This window comes from Aulonocara sp. 'chitande type north' Nkhata Bay, linkage group LG5, assembly GCF_057382095.1.
Source record: "Aulonocara sp. 'chitande type north' Nkhata Bay isolate Kocher_YH1m ecotype deep benthic linkage group LG5, A_spYH_male_GT1.1, whole genome shotgun sequence".
Taxonomy (NCBI): Eukaryota; Metazoa; Chordata; class Actinopteri; order Cichliformes; family Cichlidae; genus Aulonocara; species Aulonocara sp. 'chitande type north' Nkhata Bay.
Window position 1 is genome coordinate 8,834,002 of NC_141348.1, and position 27,256 is coordinate 8,861,257.

Sequence of the window (27,256 nt, forward strand, 5' to 3'; positions counted from 1 at the left end):
TTCATCTGGGTCTTCCCAAGTCCACTTCACTATAACACTTAATGTCTAAACACAAGCAGAAAGCACCAGATCTGAAATCTTAGCTCAGGTCTCGGGTCCTGAGGAGGCCGTGGATCCATAATGTCTGTCTTGTTAGAATTCATCTCCTTATTCACACTGGACTTATGAAGATCTCTTTCTTATGCATTTTCAGGGTAGTTTAGTTTAAATGATTGTGGTCAAAGTCAACAGCTTAATGGAATAACAAATTCAGAGTAATAGGCTCATGTTGACACATCGAGAAGCATTCAGCAGTTTCTTTTTTGGGGGGTAATAGTTCATAATACAGCCTGGGACAAAAGGGCATTTGAAATTACAGTGTAATTATATCTACCCTAAAATACTAGGCACATTAAAATAAGGGGGTAACAAGTCAGGGTTTTTTTTTTTAAAGGAAATACAGAAATTACTATAAATTAGAGTACTGTATCCGGTCTTTAAATGATGACGTGATGAACCCTGCTTCTGGGCCATAACGACTCTGCTTTTGTTAAGGTTGTCACTGTCGGCCTCTCTCGGTTTTTATTACCGCTAACCATTTTAAAGCTCAGTTTTTAAAACCTTATAATGTAACTACAGCCCAGTCCGTGCAACAGTACATTAATGACTAACCTCGTATTGTGGATGGATTATCTCAGTTGTTCTCCTGACTGAAGTTTGGTCCGTTTACAGCTTCCTGCCATGCGATTGCATTTGTCCCTAACCATCGGGAACCCTCACGTTAACTTTTATCAAGTGGGAAAAAGTTAGTGTTCATCCTCCAGCTTCACTGTGTTTATGTTATGCTAACATAGTTGTGCCGCTAGTGATCACGTAGCACACCATTATATACCAGCTAGCCCAACTTCAGTAACCCTACGAACGTCACTGCTGTTTAGTTTTCTGTCTTCTTTTATGTTGGAAGCAATAACAGAGCTGTACGTTTAATTTTTTAAGAAATCTCTCAGTCAGAACATGGTGGTTTATCATTAGATGGAAACTAGCGAGCTAACTTCCTGTTAACTTCTAACTCTGTTAAATTGAATAAATTCTGTTTTCATGGATGCCTGGATGCTAAACTTAATTGTTACACCTGGTAAAGCAGCAACGCTGATCGTGATGCTGCAGTGATCGTGTGACTTTAGGACCTGAAGCTGAGTTTGGGCCCAGGTACAGCTAATGACGTCAGACTTAAAGACCTGATAGGTGATTTTAAGTAGTGAACAGATTTCACCTATCGCTGGTTATTTTTAGAACATAACACCCGCGATAAACGAGGGAACTCTATACAAATACTGAGAAATTTCAATCCCTTCTCTCTTTTGCTCTGAGGCGCAAGGGAAAAATATCGACAAGTCGATGAACATCATCTACAGATATATTCGGTAAATGCCCAAGACATCTTGAGAAATGTAAATTGCCACTTGATTCGTCCATTTGGTTGACTTTTTTTGGAAAACCCGACCGTAAACAAGACGTGAATATCACACCGGAAACGAAGCACACTATAGGAGTTTCCCTACCGGAAGTAGCATATGCCAAGGTGCACATAGTCTATTGTAACCTACATTGTAGGAGAGAGAAATATCGTGGAAGTGTCATGGTCCTGGGTCGTTGACCCAGCGTTTTGTGTTTTGTGATTATTTCCCTCTGTTCTAGTTATTCTGTGTCCTCCCCCCTTGTGTCCGGTTCGGGTTCTAGATTTCCTGTTTTGTTCTGAAAGTCTGTGTCTGTTGTCATTGTGTTCAGCTTGTGTCCTCCAGTCATCATGTGTATTCAGATCAGCTGTTCTTCCCTCCTGTGTGCGATTACCCGATTACCTTGTGTGTGTGTGTGTGTGTGTGTGTGTGTGTGTGTGTGTGTGTGTGTATATATAGTGGGTGTCGGTCTGTGTTCGTTGTCGGCTCGTCTGTGTTTCTTGGTATCCTGGTCCTTGGTCTGCGTCTCTCTGCTCCGCTCTCCGTTTTGTAAGATTTCAGGTTTGCTCTTTAGTTTCTCCCAGTTTAGGTTTGTCATTACTCATGCTTCATTGCCTGTTTTTGCCACTGCCACCGTGTAAATAAACTTCACTCGTATCATCAGTTTGCTGCATTTTGGGTCCTCCTTTTCCTCCACTCCACACGGCTCACTCCGCCAGCCGTGACAGTACGAGCCGACCAAACATGGACCCAGCGGCATCCGCACCTCCCGAGGAGCTTCGGGAGGAACTAATTGACTCTGTTTCCAGGTTGGTTAACCTATGGCTCGAGCATGAGGGGGAAGAGTGTCTCCGCGCTGTAGAAGCCAGGCTACAGCAGCTCATCTCTGCTCACTCCTGGCTGCTGGACTCTCTTCACCCGCTCGCACAGGACTTCATACTCAACGAACTGCACCTTCACCCACCAGCCGCTACCGCTTCCCAACTCAGCCCGGCGGCGAAGATTTTGCCCGGCCCGCCGGAGGTTTTGCCCGGCCCGCCGGAGGTTTTGCCCGGCCCGCCGGAGGTTTTGCCCGGGAGGAAGCGACGATCGCGCCGTCGGCGCATCACCCCACAGCCGAAGACTAGGACTTTGGAACTGCCAGCTGTGGTGAGTGAAAAGGACCCTTTTTCTGTTTTGGACTGTGTGTCTGTTTATTCCGGGGCTGTGTTTTTTGAGTCGGCTGCCCTGCCGGTAGCTCAGTTAGCTGCCCAGCAGCCACTAGCTCAGTTAGCCACTCAACCGTCACCCCCATTACAGTCACAGCCAGACCTATTAGACACTTGGTTACAATCCATAGCTCAGTCAATAGCTCAGTTGACAAGAGACTCATCCGCCTTATTATCACCTATTCAGCCATCGTTGTCACCAACTCCTCCTGCACAACAAGTTAAGTCCATCCAACCCGGAAAGAACTATTTTTCACCTGTTCATGTCAAGCAGAGAGACACACCACATAATATTGTAATCAGTCCTCAAAAGCTGGCCAGCCCAGAGACTGTGACACACTCCAGGGCCTCCCCAGAGGCTGGGTCCCAGCCCCCGGCCGACTCTGGACCCCTGGAGATTAAGAAGCCAGCTGAGGACTGTATCCGGCTGTCGCTGCCCGAGCTGGGTCAATGCTCTGTGCAGCTGCAGTCTGCCTTGTGTTTGCCAGAGGCCCGTGTGCCTGCTGGTTCTGACCCGTACCTGCCAGAGGCCCGTGCGCCTGCTGGTTCTGAACTGTGCCTGCCAGAGGCCCGTGCGCCTGCTGGTTCTGAACTGTGTGTTCCAGGGGCCCCGGTGCCCACTGGTCCAGAGACTGTTTTCGCTGGGGGGCCCGAGGAGCCCGTCCAGCCTCCTGCTTCGCCTGCTGGGGGGCCCGAGGAGCCCGTCCAGCCTCCTGCCTCGTCAGCTGGGTGGCCCGAGGAGCCCGTCCAGCCTCAAGACTCATCGGCTGGAGGTTCAGGAGAACCTAGCCAGCCTCCTGTCTCGTCAGCTGGGGGGCCCGAGGAGCCCGTCCAGCCTCAAGACTCGTCAGCTGGGGGGCCCGAGGAGCCCGTCCAGCCTCAAGACTCGTCAGCTGGAGGTTCAGGAGAACCTAGCCAGCCTCCTGCCTCGTCAGCTGGAGGGCCCGAGGAGCCCGTCCAGCTGCCAACTGCAGCCTCATCATCCTCGCCAGCTGCAGCTTCATCCACGCCACGGGCAGCAGCAGCTTCTTCCACGCCTGCAGCGCTACAGTCTCCGGCTTCCACGCCGTCGCCTGCTGCAGCCTCATCATCCTCGCCAGCTGCAGCCTCCGAGCCTTCATCCTCGCCCGGTGCAGCATCGTCATCTGCCTCGCCTGGCCCGGCTGCAGCATCGTCATCTGCCTCGCCTGGTCCGGCCTCTGCTTCAGCCTCGTCATCTGCCTCGCCTGGTCCGGCCTCTGCTTCAGCCTCGTCTGGTCCGGCCTCTGCTTCAGCCTCGTCTGGTCCGGCCTCTGCTTCAGCCTCGTCTGGTCCGGCCTCGGCTTCAGCTTCAGCCGCGCCTGGTCCGGCCTCAGCTTCAGCCGCGCCTGGTCCGGCCTCAGCTTCAGCCGCGCCTGGTCCGGCCTCCGCTTCAGCTTCAGCCGCGCCTGGTCCGGCCTCCGCTTCAGCTTCAGCCGCGCCTGGACCAGCCGCTGCTTCGGTCTCGTCTGGTGCTGCGACGGCCACGCCACCTTCGGGTCCCGAACTGCCGCCTCGACATCGGCGGTCATCTACCAGGCCGCTGGTGGAGCGTCATCGTCGATATGGACGACCTCCTAGACGCCGCCGCTGCCTTCCGCACGGTCGGCCTCCAGACTTGTGTCATCGTCGCCATTGCTGTCCGCACGGTCGGCCGCCTGAACGGTTTCCTCGTCGCCGCCGTTGCTGTCCGCACGGTCGGCCGCCTGAACGGTTTCCCCGTCGCCGCCGCTGCCGTGTGCACGGTCGGCCCCCTGAACTGCCTCCACTCCGCCACCGCTGCCTTCCGCTCGGTCGGCTTATGGATCGACGTCGCCGACGTGGCCGGCCTCAGAAGATGAACTGTCCTGGACTTCTGAGTTGTCAGCCTCCGGGCCGGCCTCCTGAACTGTGTTTTGTTCTCGTGCTCCAGCATGTGTGTTTTTGTTTTGGACAATTCTCTCGGTTCGCTGGAGCTTGTGTTGGTCCCTCCGTCCTGGGCCCCCGCCGCCCGCCCTGGGTTGGTCGTCTGTTTTTGTTTTGGGCTGTCTGGAGCCAGCCCTTGGAGGGGGGGTACTGTCATGGTCCTGGGTCGTTGACCCAGCGTTTTGTGTTTTGTGATTATTTCCCTCTGTTCTAGTTATTCTGTGTCCTCCCCCCTTGTGTCCGGTTCGGGTTCTAGATTTCCTGTTTTGTTCTGAAAGTCTGTGTCTGTTGTCATTGTGTTCAGCTTGTGTCCTCCAGTCATCATGTGTATTCAGATCAGCTGTTCTTCCCTCCTGTGTGCGATTACCCGATTACCTTGTGTGTGTGTGTGTGTGTGTGTGTGTGTGTGTGTGTGTGTGTGTGTGTGTGTGTGTATATATAGTGGGTGTCGGTCTGTGTTCGTTGTCGGCTCGTCTGTGTTTCTTGGTATCCTGGTCCTTGGTCTGCGTCTCTCTGCTCCGCTCTCCGTTTTGTAAGATTTCAGGTTTGCTCTTTAGTTTCTCCCAGTTTAGGTTTGTCATTACTCATGCTTCATTGCCTGTTTTTGCCACTGCCACCGTGTAAATAAACTTCACTCGTATCATCAGTTTGCTGCATTTTGGGTCCTCCTTTTCCTCCACTCCACACGGCTCACTCCGCCAGCCGTGACAGGAAGAGACATAAAGTGAGTAAAAAACACAATAAATGCATTTAGAATATATTTAGAACTACAAATTAAATTTCGTTTTAGCAATTGGTGGTTTTTTAATGTCACAATTCCAACCCACCTCCTTTTTCTAGGCTTGGTACCAGCAAAAGTGACCCGAAAAAGGCACTCTGGCAGAGTTACTTTTTGTGTGTGTGTTTTTAGACATCCTGGTGAACTTCTATCGTTGCACCATCGAGAGCATCCTGACCAACTGTATAACAGTCTGGTACGGGAACTGCTCTGCCTCGGACCGGAAGGCGTTGCAGAGGGTCGTGAAAACTGCCCAGCGCATCGCCGGAGCACCACTTCCTGCCATAAAAGATATCTACAGGAAGCGGTGTCTGAAAAGGGCTGGGAAAATCATCAAAGACCCCAGTCACCCATCACATGGACTCTTCACCCTCCTGCCCTCTGGGAGGCGCCACAGGAGCCTCCGGACTAAGACCACCAGGTACCGGAACAGCTTCTTCCCCACAGCTGTCAGACTCCTGAACTCTGCCTCCTGACATCTGACCCACGTTAAACTCATGGACTGAACATACACACCCCCACAATGGACAACTGTACCCTCAAACACATAATAATAACATGGAGTGAACCACCACTCACAACCACTAGCACTTTATATAGCCTCTGTAGAAACTATCTACACCCTCACTTATCTTAACTGCACTACTGTATAGCTCTGTGTAAATAATCATTCTGTACATTCAATAATCTTTAATCCTACAACTGTTTACAACTTGCATAGTTCCCATTTCTGTATAGCTGTATATCTCAGATTTCTGTAAAGTTATTTATTTCATATTCTGTATAGTTTTTCATATTTATATCCTGTTCATAGCCTGCACATAGCTTGTACTCACTACAGCCTGTACATACTTAGTTATAGAATATTCACAACATACTTCATACCGTGTACATTATAACATACCATAATAGACCCATTTCTGTAATATACTTACATATCTATACTATTGCTAATATATATTGTAATATACCTATATCACTAAAGCACTTCTGGATGGATGCAAACTGCATTTCGTTGCCCTGTACCTGTGCATGTGCAATGACAATAAAGTTGAATTCTATTCTATTCTATTTAAGTAGTTTTAAACCTTGTGATTCACAAAAAGTAAGAGTAAAAGAAGATCTGATTGTGCTACAGTCAGGGCAGGAGCAGCGGCTTCGCTCATGCACGATTCATTTGCAGTTTTGGAGGCGTAGGGGGTCAACATCTCCTGCTCTGACAGCAGCTGGGGGCGACTGCTGCGTGATGACAATCCGTCGCCTGTGAGCGCTTTGGCACAGGCGAGGTGCCCACGGCAGCACCCGCTGCTTGTTGAGAGTAAGAGTGATACGTGCTCTCACGTGGTCCTAAGTCTTCCTAATAACACCACCAAAAGTTGCCAGATTTGTCGCTAGTCACTTTTTAGAAAAAAAAGTCGCTAACGGGGTCTGAAAACTCTCTAAATATAGCAACAAAGTTGCTAAGTTGGCAACACTGGGTTAGTGGTGTTTCTAAATTACCCATAGATGTGAATGTTTGTCTATCTCTATTAGCCCACAGGGCTATCTCTGTTAGCCCTGTGTCAGACTGGTGACCTGACTCTCACCCTTTAGTAGCAGCCCTTAGTTATGCAGTACTTGAAATTACTTAAACAGTACTTAAAATTATTTACAGAATAATTTATGGCTCCATGTCCCATGTGCTAGTCTTGCTAGTCTTGGTAGCCAGGGATCGGTCCGCCAGGGCCTCCACTCCTGGCCGCCCGGCACACATTGCACAATGCGCCTCCTGCGGGTGGTGGGCCTGCAGAAAAATGGCCCATGTCCCTTTTTCGGGTGTGCCTGGCCAGGCCTTATGGACTAAGGCCCGGCCACCAGTCGCTCGCTTTCGGGCACCCTCCCCGGGCCTGGCTTCGGGCGTGACCCGGTAACCCTATCCTGGGAAGGGTGAACTGTTCTCTTGGTGTTCTACTCATACGGGTCTTCTGAATTGCTCTTTGTCTGGTCCCTCAGCATTCCCTTAGAGGTAGGGAGAGAAGTTCAGCCATCTGGGAAGGGGTCAGAGTAGAGCCGCTGCTCCTCCACATTGAAAGGAGCCAGTTGAGGTGGTTCGGGTATCTAACAAGGATGCCTCCTGGGCGCCTCCAGGGTGAGGTGTTCTAGGCATGTCCCACTGGGAGGAGGCCCCGGGGCAGACCTAGGACACGCTGGAGAGATTATATCTATCGACAGGCCTGGGAAGCTGGAGGAGGTGGAGAGGGAGAGGGAATTATTTCTTTCTTTCCTGTTAAATTCAGACTTGCTGCCCCTTTTTCTGTGTGCCTACATTATAGTATTTGTGGAGAAATATAATTATGTTGTAATTTCAAATAAAATACCATGGAATTCCATGTAATTACAGGGTAATTACACCCTTTATCTGTATTGTACAATTTTAACTCCTAACTGCTGGTGCTTTTTGATGGTGCACCTCGAGGTGGTGCTGTGGACCGCAGTAGCTGAAAAACAAAATCTCTAGAAATTTATAATGAAGTATTTTTTGGGTAAGAACTGTTTATTAGCCTTAGCCATCTTTGCCTTCTGAAAATGTCTAAAAGCCTTACAGAGCAACACACATAAATGGAGAAATGAGCAAATACATCCATGATGTCAATAAATCTGCAGTTGGTTAACAGCAAAACAGGAAGTTTAAACTGTGATGGATGTTTACAGCTTACAGTTTGGATTGTAGTGTTTATTTGGAAAAGAAACTTTGTGCCTGCGCACTGCATCCTGGGTCACTCGGGCTATAATTAAAGATCGTACAGTATGACTCATCTGAAGAGAGTTTAGATGTATTGAAAAAACACACATATACACAGCAGCTGTACAAACCTGCAGACCAGCCAAAACATATCCAGACAGATATACAAATACATTTATTAAAAGAATAATAATCAAGAGAAGGAGATGTTAATGCTTGTGTGAAGGCTTTAGAGACAGACAGTGAATATGGGCTCTGTCACTGCTTCTGATTAATTTTTTCCCAATAAGTAAAACCTGAGAGTTTGACACACGTCTCCTATAAACAGCAGCAGCAGCACCATCAATCGTAGCTGCATGTCACAGTGAGAGCTGCTGTTTACTGGAGAAGAGCATCGGTGCAGTGAGAGTTGGGCTTCCTAATGCATGTTTGTGTATGGAGGCCGAGGCCTGCACACAATAAAAATCACAATACATAATAATTCTGAATATGTGTGACACACAGTGATTAAATAGTAAACTTGAGTATGTACTTTCAAACTTGTATCCTTTTTTTCTTTAAATGGTTTAAGCATAAGCTTAATTTAGTAACAGAACAGTCACTAAACATCAAACCTTAAAAGAACTATATTTATGCTGTGGGAAAAAATCAATCGAAATAAATTCTTAATAGGAATTAAAATGATCAACATAAAAAATGCTGTTCAGAAGTTTAGTATTTTTAACTGGGAATGGGTCAGAGCACCTGAGCATGGTCGCAGCAAAGATGTATTTCACAAGCAAAGATGCAGCATCCACCAAAATATATCCACTTTTGTCTTCAGTTGTGTTGTGAAGAGTCAAATGTCAAATACACTTAAGTAACGCCATTCCCCCCAGAAGAAGCCAGTCCATGAATCGAGGGGTTGCAGTAAGGTAAGAACAAAAGCAACTGATGTAGCGATGCCAGGACTTTTTATCCAGAGTGAGCAACAAAGGAAAGACTGAAAGAGAGATTATGAGTAGTTCAAATAACATGTCATGCCTTCCCTTCATTATAGAAGTGGGGACTATGAAGATACGTTAAAATAAAATACATGTTTGCATTAGACAGTTATCTTATGTCCTTTCTCTGTGGTGTTGATCAAAGTTATGTAGACTACAAAATAAAATCAGTTCTTGAAATTGAGGTCAGAAGGTGGCACTGCAGAGTCAGAGCCTGCACCCACTGCCTCGATCCATCGCCTTCATACAAGTAATAACACGCCCTGTAATTACTGATTCACAACACAATGCTATTCAGAGTTTTCGTTTGGCAATTCTGTAACATTTATAATCATGGGTGGAAACTACAATGAGGATATGGATCTCCTTCTATTGTGTTCAAAAACAAAATGTTATGTGTATGTAATGTAAGTTAAATCATTCACATTCAAGAGCCTTTCTTTGGTTTTTGATACACTGATAGTGTTTTCTTATTTTCCATGAGCATACCCTGACTGGCTGTTGGACCTCTTCGTGAAAGCCCTTTAACTTCAAACACACCTGCCACTCCAAAAGGACAGGTGACAGCGCTCAGACAAAAATAAATAAATAAATGTCATCACTGCACTGATGGAATACGAATAAAAGAAGCCAAAACAGGAAAGGCTATGAAAATATAGTCTCTACTGCCTGCTTTTGGAAAATGGGAGGTGCAGATTAAGCCGAAACACAGCAAAGTGCTCAGTGATGTTACCTTTAGTACACGCAGCCTAGTAAAGCGTGGTCACTCAGTCATGTGTGTTCACACAGCACAAACACAAGAACACGGAGATGCCTTTATGTGTGCAGCACAGTGTTGGTCAAGTTACTTGAAAAAAGTAATCAGTAACTAATTACTGATTACTCCCCCCAAAAAGTAATCCCGTTACTTTACTGATTACTTATTTTCAAAAGTAATTAATTACTTAGTTACTTAGTTACTTAGTTACTTTTTAAAAACACGATTTACAACCTGAAGAGATGATAAAGCGATAGAACTCTCAGCCCAATTCTACTTTTTCTGCATAATCCATCATACAAAATGTAATCAGATGGAAAAGTCTCTTTTTAAAACTTGTTTTATTAGTTTTAATCTTTTAACTTTATGCATCAAGCAAAACATTTAATTATATGCAACATTCTCTGACTTGAATAAATTAGTTTAACATTTAAACCTATTTTCTACACATTCCAGCACATAAAATAAAATATTTTTTGTGTTTTCACTCACTCTTTCAAACAGATGCAAGTAAAACACAGCAGAAAATAAATAAAGTCAAAGACTCAGCGGTCCTTTTGCTCTATTTTCACCTGTAAAGCAGGAGCAGGGTAGGCGGAGGGTTACCCTGGTGCAGGTGTGCTGCGGTCAGTTGAAGAATCCGCGCGAGTGTCTCTGTGAGTTTCCCATTACGTCGTAGCTACTCGGTGCTTGCTTGGAAGTTTAGGGTTTTTTTTCGCTGTAAAAAGAAGTTTTCTTCCCACGCACGATGGACGCTAATGTTTTTGTCACTTTTTATGGAATCAAACTCAAAGTAAGGTCAGTACTTCCACACTTTAAACGCTGCACGCTCATACTCTCTCCCGCACTCGATATATTATCCATTGTTGATCTGCACACAGCTGCTGTCACCAACGTCGCACTTGCTTACGTCACTGTCATGAGACATTCTCGCAAAAAAAATCACGGTTTTAGTAACGCAGTAACGCAGCGTTCCTACGGGAAAGTAACGGTAATCTAATTACCGATTTTGCAATAGTAATCCCTTACTTTACTCGTTACTTGAAAAAAGTAATCAGATTACAGTAACGCGTTACAAGTAACGCGTTACTGCCCATCTCTGGTGCAGCACTCATTCTTTAGTGGGCACTGATTCTGTTTTCCTTCTGTATTTTGGTGGAAAGTTATTGTGCTCTTAAATCTTTCTTAGTATCCTGTCTTAGAATAAATGTATGCGCACACAGGTCTGAAGTTTTTCTACAGCTGCTGGGTTTTCAGGTGTTTTCTATTATCTTAGTTTTCTTCAGGTGAGACATAATTTACATCCTTAGATGGAATCTGAATGATAAACACCCACCGTGCTGACCTGAGGCAGAGGGAACAAAATGAATAACAGCATTGTGGTTTAAGTCCGTTGTCTGACATGCTGCTGAGTACGGGGAGGACACGAATAACTCGAGGGAAGAAGAGGGAGGGACAACAGCGGTCACGTGTGTGAGGAGGCAGAGGTGGTGGTTTCGGTTCACTCTCTTCTCTGACTTTGGTTGCGTGCCACCGCACTCAGGCCTGAATCCAGCTCTGAGTGATGAGTTTATGAGTCAAAGGATGGGAACCTGCTGATTGTCTCAAATGTGAGACAATTATACCAAACGAGACACGCGATGGAACCGAGAAATGAAAGTGACACATTGGCATTCTGAGCCGATGATTGATTATACAACCACGCTGTTTGCCTCCACCAGACTACAAGAAGAAAATTAATCACACCCGAGAGGAATGAAAATAAATCCATAAACTATGTGTAAATTATAGTGGCTTTGACAGTTCGGTGTGGAGCTGTATCAAAGGCCAACCCTATGGCTCTAATTGTGCCTTAGCTACACTGACATATTAATCACCGTTTGCAGGTTAGCTGCCCTCATGTGCTCCAGAAAGCGGCAATGTTGCTGCAACATTTGGATTAACACATTCAACACCCGTCACTCCCTGGGAGAGGACTTTAATTTATCTGCTATTGAATTCAAAATGTGAAACTGAACTACCCACGTGGAAATGCTACGAGTTTTCCTCGGCATGTTAATTGTGCGTGTGTGAGGCTACGGTTCCTTCCTGCTGCGAGCCTGAATTGGTTAATAGCTTTCTGGAGAAAGATCTCATTTTTCTGTCATTCCCACATCATCCTAACCTCCAGCGCTGCAGTGATGATTTACTGAAGGCTGTCCTTAAGTGTAGAATATGTCCCGTCAGAGAGGTGAATGTGCAGGCAAATCTGGAGGATATGAGTCAAATGTTATGTGTGCGGTAGAGATGCTTATTTTGACAGACTTGGCTCAGAGAGGTGTTGTTGACTTGGCAGAAGAGACTTCGTTGCTCAGCTGTCGCTCACAGAAGCGTCTATGCTGTATATTACAGCATAACATTTTTCACAAAGGCGATGAAAGCTCATCTTACAAAAGCACCGGCGAATAGATCAAAGGAAGTCAAAGCTTCACACACCTCATGCAGCATTTAGACAAAATGCTTAAAAGTGAGGGGAAAACCCCGCAGGTTTAGCCTTGAACATAACCTCAGATGAATTCGTATGTTGCATCAGTGCTTTGAGTCCTCTGCTAAAGCAGAAAAGTGCTATTTAAGAAACCAGTCCGCGTACCATTTACCACACACCACAATTCCTACCTGTCAGAGCAACAGTGAGAAATTATTATATTGTTGTGGTAGATGAAGTTTAGTTATATGCTATATATTATTACTAGCATACAGGGTTGGCATTTAAAGCTAATTATATCTAAAAAAGCTTGTCTTTGAAGCGCCACTCTTATCAGTGTGCAGTAGTGTTGGCTTTCTTCACATTCTCTTGTAACACCCTCTTTATTCCTTTAGCATTTTTCTCTTCCAGGCAACCTTATGACCCTCTGAGCTGTTTTCAGTAACACGTCTCATGCCAAGATAAATTAAAGTGATGAAAGATCTGCAAAACACTTCCTGCCGAAACAAGTTGGAAAGCTGGTGATGCCTGCCCTGTCTGTGGATTATTCTAAAGTTATCTACATTACAGTCACAACACAGTATTTTGCAACATGTAAATTATTTGCGACATACTGACATCATTCAGATCCTGTGTCACTAATAAAAGTCATTTGTATAAGTTACAAATCTATTTTCAGTCTGTCGATTGGTTTATTTGTTGCCACATATTTGTCTCATTATTGTGCATCATCGTTGTCTTTTGTGTGTGGCTGTTATCTCAAGGTTTATATTGTACTTAACTCTTTTGTTCCATGTTTTGCCTCACTGTTAGTTGCTTCAACAATGAAACTTTAACCTGACAAAATATTCAAACTAACCATAATACCATAATAATGCCATAACCATAATATCCTATTTTTCTTCTGCATTCCCTCCCAGCAGTGTTAAGATCTGAGTCTATGACATCATTGTGGCTTGTGTGATATGACTGTGGTTAATGCTGGCAGACAGTAATATTTTAAATTTCTCCTCCTGAGACACAGTAAGACTTGTCGTATCCTGAATTGGGATAAGAAAGAAGAATCAGGACCTGTTTCCTTTTCCTGTTTTCTGCCTGTGGAAGCTGTTTTGAAATGTTTTCACTTTTATGTTAAACTCCGCCCACCTCTGCTGCATTGGAATCCTACTTATTGGCGCTTACTTACCTGGCAGACCTCTTACACCTATGCACTCCTCAAACATCTCTCCGATCAACTGACCAGTCACTCCTCGCTGTCCCCATGTCGAGACTGAAGCACCTGGGGACTGAGCTTTCGCTGTTGTGTTGCTCCTGTCCCTCCATATTAGGCTGGCCCCAACACTTGAAATCTTCAAGTCACTTTTAAAAACACATCCTTTTCCCAAGGCGTTTTAGGAGTAGTACCCGACTCAGCTTGTAGTCAGTTTTAGTCAGTTTTTGGTTGCTCTTAATCTTCTGTGCTTTTATTTATTGTCTGTTTTATTCATGTTTTAATATTCACTGATTCATTTTTATCTTTTTTTTCATTTATTTTATTGTTATTTGACTTTCTTTGTTTAATGTATGGTTTTTAACTTTTGCCACTGATTTTTACTGGAAAACACTTTGGTCAACCATGTTGTTTTTAAAGTGCTCTATAAATAAAGTTGGATTGGATTAGATAACAACCTAAAAAATGTTTTAATTCTTTAAATTCTTATTCTTATTTTTATTTTCATGTCTATTTTAGCGTAATTTATGACAGTATGTTTGCACTGAAGCACCACAGCAATTTCCTAATGTTGTAAACCTGCTCAACATTTGGCAATAAAACCCTTTCTGACTCTGATTCTGATTCTGAAATTAGTGAAATTAAACTTGGACACCTCTTTGTACTTCCACCTTTTTGTACTTGTATTTTCTCCTGCATTGCAAGGACCGGTATTTGCACTGAACATTGGTACTGGACCTCAAGATGCAGAACTGCAGTGGCACAGAAACCTGAGCTGAACAGAGATGTCAGTCATAAGCACTTGGAGAAGTAGGAACATACTGTATCTGTCCTAGCATTACGTCCACAGTGCTGCAAAGCAACACAATTGATGATGAAAAGATAATGCCCTAGAGATGCAATGTAATGTAGGGTAATGTAAGGTCTGTGCATGGATTGAGTTAAAGCCCTTAGTGACAGTATTTTTAAACAAATGTGGTTTCAGTTTTGGGGCAGGCATCAAGCCCTAGGCAATTTGGAACTAGGTATCGCTGTTTTTTCTAGATTGTGCTGCAGTGTTGTGCCTTATGCTAAGTAGAGACAAAAATATGATTGTTGCGGCTACTCCAACCAATGGCGGCAGGCTAAACATGAGGACACCGATGACGCGCAACAATTAACGCACAGAACACTTCTGTATCATTTGCTTCTTTATTTACACATGCCACTGTCCAAACTACAAATCAGCACATGGGATCAACTGTCAAACAAACGCACAGAATATCAAATCATTCAAATTGCGATATGTTGCGATATGTTGCGATATGTTGCGATATGTTGCGGTCAACAGAAAGTTTTGCCTTGTGCTCACCCTACCTTCTGCTCATCACATCAGGTGCTGTGCACAAGTGAGTGCAACCACATTTACCTTATACCACACCCATGAGACACGCCCCACACCCATGCACCAATACAGTGAGTCCATTTAAACCAACCCACTTAGTCAGACGGAAACAACTCATATGGCTCCTACAATGATATTCATGTGGTAAGGAAAGAAAAGATGAAATAGGTCATCTTTTGTGTAATGTATAACAAGGGACAAAAGAAAACTCTCCAAGACACCTCACAAATTCCAGACATACATTCAAAATATAATATGATAATTTTAACCGGTGATTTTAACCTGGATAATCCTTCTGACCCTGCAGCAAAAGAATTCTTAAACGTTCTTCACTGTTTGGATTTTACCCAGCACGTCACGCAGCCGACTCACAACAGAGGACACACTCTGGACCCATGGGCTGTCCACCAGCGTGTCCTCTGTTGTTGACTTGGCTGTCTCTGACCACTACTGTGTGTTTTTTAACATCACTGGTTGTATTCAGCGGGAGACCTCGGTGCGAACTGTGAGGAGGCGCTAGCTAACCTCTGAAGTGGCTGCAAATTATACCAGGGTTTTAGACGAATGCCCCCCTGTGATTTTACCTGCACCCTGCGATTTGATTTTTAATCATTTTAACAGCAAACTGAAGAAAAGCCTTGACTCTGTTGCTCCACTCACCACCAAAAAGATTAACGTAAAACATGCATCACCCTGGAGAAACGAAGAAGTCAAAAAACTCAAAAGAAAATGCAGGGCAGCAGAAAGGAGATGGAGGAAAAATAAAAATAATATCAACCATCAAATATTTTGCGAGCAACTTAAAATGTACAATAATACATTAAGGAACTCAAGAAATTCATACTTCGCCAAAATAATCAGTAATAACAAAAATAATCCCAAGGTCCTCTTTTCCACCATAGATCATTTATTTAACCCTGATTTTAAAAGCTCCCAAAGAACCCCCACAGACTCGCTCTGTGAGCAGTTTGCAGACCACTTCAGGGGAAAGATCAGCGTCATCAGATCTGATATTTTATCTAATCGCGATATGTTTGTAAACACATCTGAGGGCTCGATTGTACCTGAGGAGACACTGGACAGCTTTGTCCTGGTTAATGCTGAGAACCTGCAGAAAGTTTTCTCCACAGTGAGACCCACCACATGTCTTTTAGATCCAATCCCCTCTTTACTTTTTAAAACACTTTATGGATTTTTTGAGGCTGAGCTTTTATACATGATGAATTGCTCTCTTCAGTTGGGTGTCTTCCCTGCTGCCTTTAAAACGGCGGTGGTGAGGCCCCTTCTGAAGAAGAGCAATTTGGATTGTAATGATTTTAATAACTACAGACCTGTATCCAACTTACCATTTTTAAGTAAAATCTTAGAAAAACTTGTTTTTACTCAGATTACTGATTTTCTCAATGATAGACAGATCCTGGAGATATTCCAGTCTGGATTTAGGGTGAACCACAGCACAGAGACGGCTCTCCTAAAGGTTTTAAATGATCTTAGATGTAACTGGGACTCCCAAAAGCTCTCAGTCCTGGTGCTACTGGATCTAAGCGCAGCCTTTGATACAGTAGACCACGCTATTCTTTTAAACAGACTGAAACACATGGTGGGCCTCTCTGGTGCTGTACACAACTGGTTCACTTCATCTCTCTGACAGAACTTTTATGGTGAGTATGGATACATGCTCCTCTAAGATCCATAAAATGACATGTGGTGTGCCTCAAGGGTCGGTTTTATGCTCCCTCTCGGCGGTGTCATCAGGAGGCATGGAGTGAACTTTCACAGTTACGCTGTTGACACGCAGCTGTACATCTCCGTGTCTCCTGATGACACCAGACCAATGGATGCCCTTTTTAACTGTATTTTAGATATACGATCTTGGATGGCAGAAAACTTTTTACAGCTTAACCAGGACAAAACTGAAGTTTTAATCGTCGGTCCCGAGGCTCAGAGAGAGAAACTCTTGTCTAAATTAGAGGCATTTTCACTATGTCCTTCGCTACAAGTGAAAAACCTGGGTGTTATTTTTGACTCTGAGCTTGGTTTTATCCCACATACTAAACATGTAACCAAAATTGGATTTTATCATCTAAAAAATATAGCCAGAGTCGCCCTATTCTCTCTCGGGCAAACACGGAGATGCTGATGCATGCTTTTATTACCAGTCGCATTGATTACTGCCCTGCTCTCTGGTCTCCCCAAAAAGAATATTTCAACTTTACAACTTTTGCAAAACTCGGCAGCTCGTGTGCTGACGAAGACCAGAGGGCGGGCCCACATTACACCGGTTTTAGAATCGCTGCACTGGCTCCCCGTGTGTTTCAGGATCGATTTTAAAGTTCTGTTATTGGTTTTTAAATGTCTTAATGGTCTTGGGCCTTCTTATCTCTCAGATCTGCTTTTACCATATGAACCCTCGCGGACCCTGAGGTCCTCTGGTACTGGCCTTTTGATTGTCCCTAAAGTCAGGACACATACTCACGGAGAGGCAGCTTTTCAGTGGTATGGTCCTCGTCTGTGGAACAGCCTGCCGGAGGAGCTCAGGGCCGCAGAGAACGTACATGTTTTTAAGAACAGGCTCAAGACCACCTTTTTAATTTAGCTTTTACTTAGCGTTTATTTATTTTATGCTTATTTATTCTATCCTGTTATTTTATTATTAATTTAGGCTTTAGTTCTGAGCGGTTGGCAGTATGCTAGTGCAGTTTCTCCATAAGATATAAGCTGAAAACATTTCCAGTTTTGTGAATAACATATGTCCAGCTGGTATTTTTCAATAATCTGATGTATATCGGACACAGAAACAAAAGCCTATCATGATTAATGCACCAGTTTTTATTTGTTTGACTTTGTTGGTGGTTGGTGATGTAAATGTTTGGAGGACCATATATCATGAATACATAAAAGCTCCAGAGGCCACATCAATCTGTAGCCTTCATATATCCATGACACAGGCATAGACCAGGGCTGAGGTCGGTTGGTGTGGAGTTCTGCTCTCACACCAGTGAGAATGTGATCTAAGATGATACCAATGATTTAGAGGAATAAATTACAACAGCTGACTTGAAAAGATTGATGGAGTGAGTAAATATGTAAAGTAAATATGATCAGTTATTAAATTTGCTGCACATAATAACACATCTTACAAGGCATCTGCTTTAAGAAGCACGTTTGTGAGTTATATCTGTCAAGCATCTGCGATTTGTTGCCTTCTTTTTCAGAGGAGCCAAAGTAACCAGGGACTGAGGATCTAATATTATTAATGAGATAACCTCTGTGAGAGTAACAGTGGAGGGTAAGGAGCTTGAAAAGAAAAGCATCTGGACTTCTTTAAGCTTCTTGAGGAAGTTTCACCTCTCATCCGAGAAGCTTCTTCAGTTCTAAGAGCGATTGGTGGCGAGTCCCAGATTTAAAGCTGACCAAGGGGGTCATGGACCCCTATTGATCCTCTAACTAATCACACGAGCCAAGGTGTGAAAACGGGTGTGTGTCACAATCAGCCAAGGTTTCGGGTGAACCCATTGTGAAACCTAGCCTGACCCTATCGTGTGATTTATTGAGGTCAAATGGCCCAGGATGTGAGTGGGCGTTAAAGCGTCTGGGAAGGATCTCAAAACTGGATTATAGATGGCAGGCAGTTGGTGTCGTAAGCCACAGCCTCTGCTCAAAGATCACTAAGGGGTCCATGACCCTTTTGGGGACACTCCCATAGGACTTTAAATCTGGGACTCTCCACCAATTGCTCTTGTTCTAAGAGCAATTGAAGAAGCTTCTCAGATGAGAGGTGAAACGTCTTCAAGGAAACTTCCAGACGCCTTTTTTCCAGCTCCTTGAACTACAATGACCTGGATGACTGAGAACCTTCAGACATATAATAGTGGAGGAATAACCTCCTTCAGAAAGACATATGGGGCATATCATATGGAGTAAATATACATTTTCATTCCTACATGGATAATACATGACTACAATAACCCTTGATATTATGGATTTCATATGTAGCCGATGGACCCTAAACAAGATAGTATCTCCTTTCTGACTGAAAAGCCTCCTCTGAGACATATTTTGTCCAGCTGAGACAACTAAAAACAATTCCACTCATATGAGATTCTGCAGGTCATGTATGTTTTTACCTCCCTAATGTATGGGCTTGAGATTGTTGGCCCATCATTTTTCTTATAAACTGTTATCTAATGAAATGATCTAACATACACTGTCCTGCAGTCAGTTGTTAACAACTGTTACGTGAAAAAAACCAACGCAGAGGAAGTTACGTTCTTAAATTATTGGACTTATGTTAATATCAACCCCATGACTAGTCTGTACAATGGACTATAATGTGCATGTAGCTATTTGAAGGTAGGATGTTGGAGCCAGTGAGATGCTGCTAATAGTTGTTCGAGGTCTTTATTGTTGTCCTCTGGACTCATATCATATGCTATGAGTTTCAAAAAGGGACGTGCAGTTGTGAATCTACAACAAAGTGGATCTAAGAAGATCTTTGGTTTTCTGGAAAAATTTCATTTGTGAGCTAGTTTCCAAGTTTTAAATATTAAGGATAAATAAAAACATTTCTGTCACAATCAACTTAAAACAGCTCGAATAGAGTTTCAGGAAGGTGCCAAATCATACGTATGTGTATGCACTGAAAGCACTTTCCATGGATTCAGAGTGCCCCTTCTCTCACATGCCTACTTATTCTTCTCTGTGTGCCTTCTGAAACATTTTCTTTTTCACACACATGGTGTAGGTGCTTAGTGTCACTAGTGTGCTTCACCCTTAACATTAACATTTAGCATTCCTTCAATATGATGTGTAAGTGGGAGGATGTGTGTGTGCACATCTATTTCCCACTATGCATTGACTTTTGAGTACTGCCCTGTGGCTCACCTTTCCAAGTGGAAAGATGCTCTGCATACCTTAAATAAAAGGGCGCATAAATATTTCTAGTGCACAGAAATCACATTTCACAAATTTTGCCCAAGAGAGTTGGGCTTTCTGCCTCATAAATGATAGCATTCGGCAGATTAACGAGTCCCTTTAGAGACCCAGCGCTGTAATTTGTCTAAACATCGAGACACAGAGGTCAGCTCTGGTCTTGAAACACTGCTTCAAACATATCTTTTAAAGCAATCACTATGCGGTTCGTATCTTTCATTACTCAGAGATTGTAGGTCACAGAACAGTGTCACCGGACTCCATCAATTTGGCAACTTGTGGAATGCTTAGAAATCCCACTGAGCTTTGAGAAGTTCAATTAAGAAGTCACAAAATGACAACGACAAATGAGCAACAGGCCTGGCTGTTTACTTTTGCTTAAAATCAAAGCTTGGTCAGTTGTAATCAAACCTATTTGGATAGGTGTAAAAATATTATGTTTTGGGTTTAAAAAAAATTAAAGACTATTCAAAGTCTTATCTACCAGCTCACCAGTCACCCGTCAAGGGTTATGGTTGTACTTGTATGGTTCTACTAAATAGACAATTTCTACTGATCCTAAAAACCATTAACTTGCAACTGAACCTTAGAATTAAGCCTAGATGGGTTGCCAATAACCTGGTGGATATTAAAATCTTCATACTAAAGTATACTGACGATTTGTCCCAGTATAACCAGAATGAAACCAGCCTCAAGGTCATCATCTTACAAGCTGGTGCACAACTGTGCAAGCAAAAATATTAAAAACACAAGGAGGAAGAATTTGACAGACTTTGGTTTTAGTCTTTCTTACATTAGAAACTGTTTCAACTGATGCCAGCTGCACATTTTGTGCCACTCTAATTCAGCCCAGAAACGCTGACTCGATGCGTTGCAGGAACTAGTTGTGAATCTCCGGGCAGAACAAAAGCTGTGTGGTAAAATAGGTCATGAAATTTAACCAGGATTTCTTTCACACCATGCTAATCAGCGTAGCACTGAAACATCAGGAGGCTGACCTGCTCAGTTAGACTTTGCTTTGAAAAATGCAGTTAAACAGCCAGATAACGACCAGAACAAATTGGAGAGAAATAGACAGAGCAGTGTGAGTTCGATCAAATTCACTTTCCAAGCAGTCTTTCTCTCTCTAAGGAGCTGTCAGGGAAGAAAAGAGGAGCTGGTTATTTCCTCAAAGCAAAGTGATCCAATATTTTTTGTTGTTCAAAGTTGATTGAGTCCAGCTGCGATTCACAGGATCCAGCTACACTGAAATCTGCTGACAGCTTGACAGCTAACCAAAGCAGTAAACACAAACGTTATGGTGGATTATCAATTGAAAATAATCAGACAAAAAGCAAAAAGCTTGGATTGATCTCAGCTGACCCTTTCACTGTTATTATATTTGTTAATTGAATGTTATGTTATGAAGAGATTGACAGTAGGGTTTTAGCTGTGAAATATCGAACACTATCGATTTTCGATTTAATACATTAAAACTGCAGGAAACCTACACTGAAAAAAAGAGATTGGCCAGCTCTTGGATTTACGTAAGCATCTTGCGTGTATTTAACACAATCGCCTCATGCTTTAAAGTTAAGTGTAACTACATAGTGTAGAAACTACATGATATGCAGAGAGGCTAGATTAAATTGTTCATATCATGTTCAAGTGAAGTAAGTCAATATTATATCAATGTTAAATCCCGCGACACTGCACGGGTTTCAGACTCGCGCTCTTTAGATCGTGGTTTCAGGAAGGCATCCATCTCAGTCAAGTCGAGCAGCCACCTCTACTTTTTTTAGTATACCAAAAAAAGTAAATTGGGTGGTTGTTACATTAAAAAAGTCTAACTTGTAATTTGAACACAATAATTTCATGTTTCTATGAACGTAATTAAATCATGAAGAATCTGTACGAAATTCAACAACTTAATTTGTTCTTATTGAGACGACCTGATACAATCTAGTAAGAGTGGTTAGTTGCTGAACTCATGAAATTCACAAGATCGCACAAGATTTCAAACTGCAGGAAAATCACTGGAGTTATAAGAGGCAGACAACTACACGCACACACACACCACGTGCATGCTGCTATTTATTGTGTATTATTACAAAAACAAAACAATTCTGCATCAAATACAGGAAATCACATTTCCTAGATTGTTGGCATGGTGGTTAGTGCTGTTGCTTCACAGTAAGAAGGTCCTGTGTTCAAATCCACATTCTGGCTAGTTTGCAGGTTTCTCTCTGGGTATTCTGGTTTGATGCATGCAGTTATTAGAGTTAGGGTTAACTGGTGATTCTAAATTACCTGTGAATGTAAGCGTAAATGGTTGTTTGTTTCTATGTGATAGACTGGTCAGCTGTCCAGGGTGTACCCTGCCTTGTAACCTATCACTTCAGGGTTATTTCCCAGCCCTCCTGCAACCAGGATAAAGATAGAAGGATGGTGTTGAAGACCCATTGAATTTTTATGGTAACCAGGATCTAGACTTTGTTGAACATTATGTAATATGAAGACAGCATGTAGTATTTAAGTGACCAAGTAGTACTGGGGTAAAAGTTATTGAATAGTGTTGAAATAAAATGACAAAATTGTGAAGGATTAAAATATTCCAAGAGCTCAACTTACTTCATCTGAACATGTTTCAATCGCGTTTTATGAACACAAAATGCACAGGTTTACTGAATATGAAAAAGTTGTGTTGATTTAACTCAGTTGTTTAAGTTTCTGCCAAAGCAAAACATTTGTGTGCAACCAATGTCCACTATTGAATCAAGTAAATCCAACATGGCCTTTTTTTCAGTGTAATATTAAGTAATGCAATAAAAAGGCTGTATACCTGTATAAGTCAAATCTTGTGTTTTTATATTAGCTTTCTTGTTGATGACAGGCTCAATCCTTCTCTACATGTGTTGAATTATCTGCCATTCTTCAAAGACACTTACTTACAGCTGAATGCGTGTCAGTGTGCTGTGTTAGTTTACGTTGGTTTTGCCTTTGAAATAACCCGAACCACTTCTGCTGGATTTAAGTCAGGCAACAGATGTTTTAGAAACTCATATGTGCTTTTGCACTTTGGATTGTTATTATGGTGGAATGTTTTTGTTTGTTGTTAGTTTTTGTCTGCCAGGTTTCTGAGAATTGAGACTTCTACACTGCAGACTTCTCCCACAACTCCAACCAGTGTTTCCTGCAGAAGTTCTCTGATGAGTCTGCAATAGTACAGAGAACTGACCCAAGGCTTTGTGGACTGCTACCTCCAGATCAACACTAGAAAAACCAAGGAGCTGGTGGTAGACTTCCGCAAGCACAAACATCCTCCACGGCAACCACTAAACATTCAAGGTATGGACATTGAGGCTGTGGACAGCTACAGGTACCTTGGTGTTCATCTGAACAATAAACTGGACTGGACTCACTACTCAGATGCTCCCCACAGGAAAGGGTAGAGCAGGCTGTACCTGCTGCAGAGACTCAGGTCTTTTCTCCTGAAGACCTTCTATGACTCTGTGGTGGCCTCAGCCATCTTTTATGGTGTGGTCTGCTGGGGGGCAGCATCTCTGCTGGGGACATGAAGAGACTGAACAGACTGATCCGGAGGTCCAGCTCTGTTCTAGGATGCCCTCTGGACCCAGTGGAGGTGGTGAGTGACAGGAGAATGGTGGCTAAGCTGTTGGACAACATCTCCCACCCTATGCAGGAGACTCTGACAGCACTGAACAGCTCCTTCAGTGACAGGCTGCAGCAGATACATAGAAATTGCTGTTTTCTATTTATCTACTGCCTCTTGGTGTTCTTTTATGTTCTTTTAATGTAACCTTTCATTGTTACGCTGATGACCTGCAGCTTTATGTTCCTCTAACCATTGGAAATTGTGCTGAAGTCTCTAAACTGCAATCTTGTCTATCTGCATTTAGGAGCTGGTTATTGGATAATTTCTTGCTTCTAAATACTGATAAGACAGAGTTGATGGTCATTGGACCACAAAAATCTCAGCACTTGCCCCAAAATTTCATCTTGAAAATTGATGACAATTTTCAAGATGGGGTGGCTGTAGCTCAGGTGGCAGAGCAGGTCAGCCACTAATCAGAAGGTCGGTGGTTCAATCCCAGGCTGCCTCCTGGCTGCATGCCAAATATCCTTGGGCAAGATACTAACCCCGTGTTTACCTACTGGTGGTGGTCAGAGGGCCCGGTGGAGCCTGTGTCTGGCAGCCTCGCCTCTGTCTGTGCGCCCCAGGGCTACAATGTAGCTTGCTATCGCCAGTGTGTGAATGACTGAATGTAGTGTAAAGCGCTTAAGGACTAGAAAAGCGCTATACAAATGCAGGCCATTTACCATTTAAATTGCAGGGACAAGGTAAAAAACTTGGGCGTGTGGTTCGACATGGTGCTCTCCTTCGAGTCTCATGTTAAAGAGATAACAAAGACCGCTATTTATCATTTGAGGAACATAGTCAAAATCAGACAAATTTTATCAAGCGACACTGCAGAGGTTCTTGTCCATGCATTTGTGTCTTCACGTATTCATTATTGTAATGCTCTTCTTTCTGAGTTAACCAAAGAAAAGTTTCAGAAGTTTAACCAAAGAAGAGTTTCAGAGTTTCAGAGGCCTTTTTGAGCACATTACCCCTGTACTGAGATCTCTGCATTGGCTACCTTGTCAGGTTCGAGCAGATTTTAAGGTCCTGCTGCTCACCTACAAGGCTTTAAATGGATTGGCACCTTCATATGTCTCCGACCTTTTACACCTTCATGTTCCATCCCGTGCTCTACGATCTCAGGACTCTGGCCTTGCAAAGGTTCCTAGAGCCAGAAAATAGACAGTTGTTTACCCTATCCTGTCTCAATTAATAAACTTTTAAGAATTTTACTTTAGCTTAGCTGTACTAAGCTGCCTTTGGCTAACATACAGTTGAACCTTACAGCGTGTGAACACAACTAAAACTCAGTGGCAAAGGTGAACATCAGATTTGCAGACAGTGAACTGATGTTAACTGCTGCTAATCACTGAACATTGTGGCCATTCCTGGAACTAAAAATCTATTCTTCCTGCAGTGTTAAGCAGATGGCTGAACACTATTTTAAAGATCTGATGCAGAGTTGAGTCGCTGACTAGAATCCTGGAGGCAGAGAAGGAATCCCAACCATAACATTTCCACCACCGTACTTCACCAAACATTTGTAACTATGAATGTTATCCTAGAAATGAACTGTTGGTTTGCTCTAAGCTTGTCTAGTATTACTGGCCAAACAACTCTATCTTTGATTCGTCTGTTCAGAGCACACAGTTCCAATACTCTGCTTCTGCCTCTGTGTTCATCAGTGCACTTTTACTCTGTTCTTTTTGGACAGCAAGTACTTTTTCCTGGCACAACTCCAATGTAGCTCTGTAAATACATTACTGTAAATACATTACTGTATTTACAGTAATGTATTTACAGTAATGTATTATGTATTTATCCCTAACTCAAGCAACAGTTACCTACAGACTCTAGGACGGCATTTTGGGGTCTTCGAGACTTCTACTACTTCCATTGGGATTATAGCAAACTACTGTGGATGAGGATGGAGAAACATTAATTTCATGGTTCGGGGCAAAAGGTCGAGCACTGTTACTTTTAAAGAGGTCAGCTGAAATTTTATCAAACGCAGGTGAGATGTAACTTGGATGTACTGTACCTGCTCTGAACAATTTGATCACCCTCCCACTACATAAACAGCACATTTTTAACCGTGTTAAACACAAAGCCACAATCAGCCAAGCACAACAAGAGGAAATTAAAATTGTATTATGGAAATAAAAGCTTTTTTTCTTGCCTGAGTTTTTATCTTTCCCTCAGCATCTACTCTCCAAAGTTCTCTTTAGACAAGTAGGAATACATGACTTGCTCTCAAAAAGACTTGCGATATACTCTAGCATTACCATTAAGCATTATCTTGTAATTTTCTTGGTGTAAACATAAACTCTACAACCCCTCTTTTGGGGAATTTTCAAACAAGCGTCTCTTTGATGTGAATGTAAGGTTCAAGTCAGTAAGGACAAAAGTGAGCTTCTGGAATCTAAATTGAAGTTATGGTCTCTCACAGCATCAGACAGCCAGCTCAAGTCTTCCTTCTCTGCACTGATTCTTCAGAAAGAAGGGTAAAGCTTACAACACATTCATGAAAATTCAGATTGAAAATTAATGTTGAACTTCTGATACTTGATAAAAAAAAGAATGGGCTTTGTGCTAAAATCACAAGCATGAGCAAAAACAAGCAATTCTCACTTGCTGTATTTGAGTTTCTCAAGCTGGAATGTGGAAGCACACAAAGGGCTTTTTCAGCACAAGAGCATTCCTGGCCATATTCATATACAAAACACTGAGATTTGTTATAGATGTTTATAACATTTATAACATGTATATAACATGTAGCACAGCAGAAGATGGACACCTTAAAATTCAACATGTGTGAAATCAAAATATACTGTTCTTGTAATTCCTGACACCAGAAGGTTTACTCTAGGATTAAAGTAACCTTTGGGGCACATGAAGTTGATGAGGCTGTGTAGCATAGTGCAAAATGTGGTCACCATTTCTTCCATGCTGCATGTTGCAACAGTACATGTCATTCCTTACAGGGAGAGACAATTGTAAGTATTATGGTTATTTGAGACAATACAGTGTCGTAAAGTGCCTTGAAGGTAAAACTGTGTATGTATGTATTGATGGTAAGTCCAGGGTTAGTGACCATCAGTATTCAGAATCTTTTCAGGAGCATTAAGCTGTGTGAGTTTGGTCACTGAAGAGGGACTCTGAGTACAGCCGCTGCTCGTCCACATCAAAAGAAGCCAGTTGAGGTGTTTTGGGCATATCACACCGGGAGGCCCCAAGCAAGGCGCAGGACTCTCTGATTATATCTTTCAGCTGGTTTGGGAATGACTCAGTCTCCCTTCAGATGAGCTGGAAGAGACGGCCATGGTCAGAGATGATCCCGATGAGGGAATCTGGGCTTCTGTGCTTAGACCTCCCGAACCCAGATAAGCGCCAGAAGATGGATGGATGAGTTTGGCAACAGATTATCAAGCATAAAAAAATATAGATTTTCTGCATTTTTACCAATCAAATGCAAATTCCACTGCAACATACAGTTTGTGCTGCGGTACAGTATTTTTACAGCTGGGGTTCATTTGGTTGTGTTCAGCTCCACAGGGTGCATATATAACACATTCCTTCAGCAGAGAATCTATATGGCACATACCGGAAACTGTAAAAGAATTAGTGAAAAATGTGGCTTTTCCATCGCAAAACTCTGAACATAGCTCCAGCTGATCCAATCAAGTAGAAAGCCTCACCATCTTAATGAGTGAGGCTTGCAGAGCCTTCTGTTGCTATGTAACACAGCACACAGTGCCAAATGTGCTACCTGTTAAAACTTGCACACAACAGAGTAGCCTACAAGATGAGTACAACATTAGTTCACTTCTTTATGTT

At 43.0% G+C, this 27,256-nt stretch overlaps 1 protein-coding gene across 1 annotated transcript; it reads left to right on the top strand.

Moving 5' to 3' along the window:
- Positions 1-1,627: 1,627 nt before the first annotated feature.
- LOC147329830 (uncharacterized) lies at positions 1,628-26,806 on the top strand. Its single transcript, XM_086290880.1, has 3 exons — positions 1,628-3,389; positions 3,468-4,524; positions 26,721-26,806. The coding sequence occupies exons 1-3, from the start codon at positions 2,181-2,183 to the stop codon at positions 26,804-26,806; spliced, it is 2,352 nt and encodes a 783-aa protein (XP_086147006.1). The 5' UTR covers positions 1,628-2,180.
- Positions 26,807-27,256: the final 450 nt, after the last annotated feature.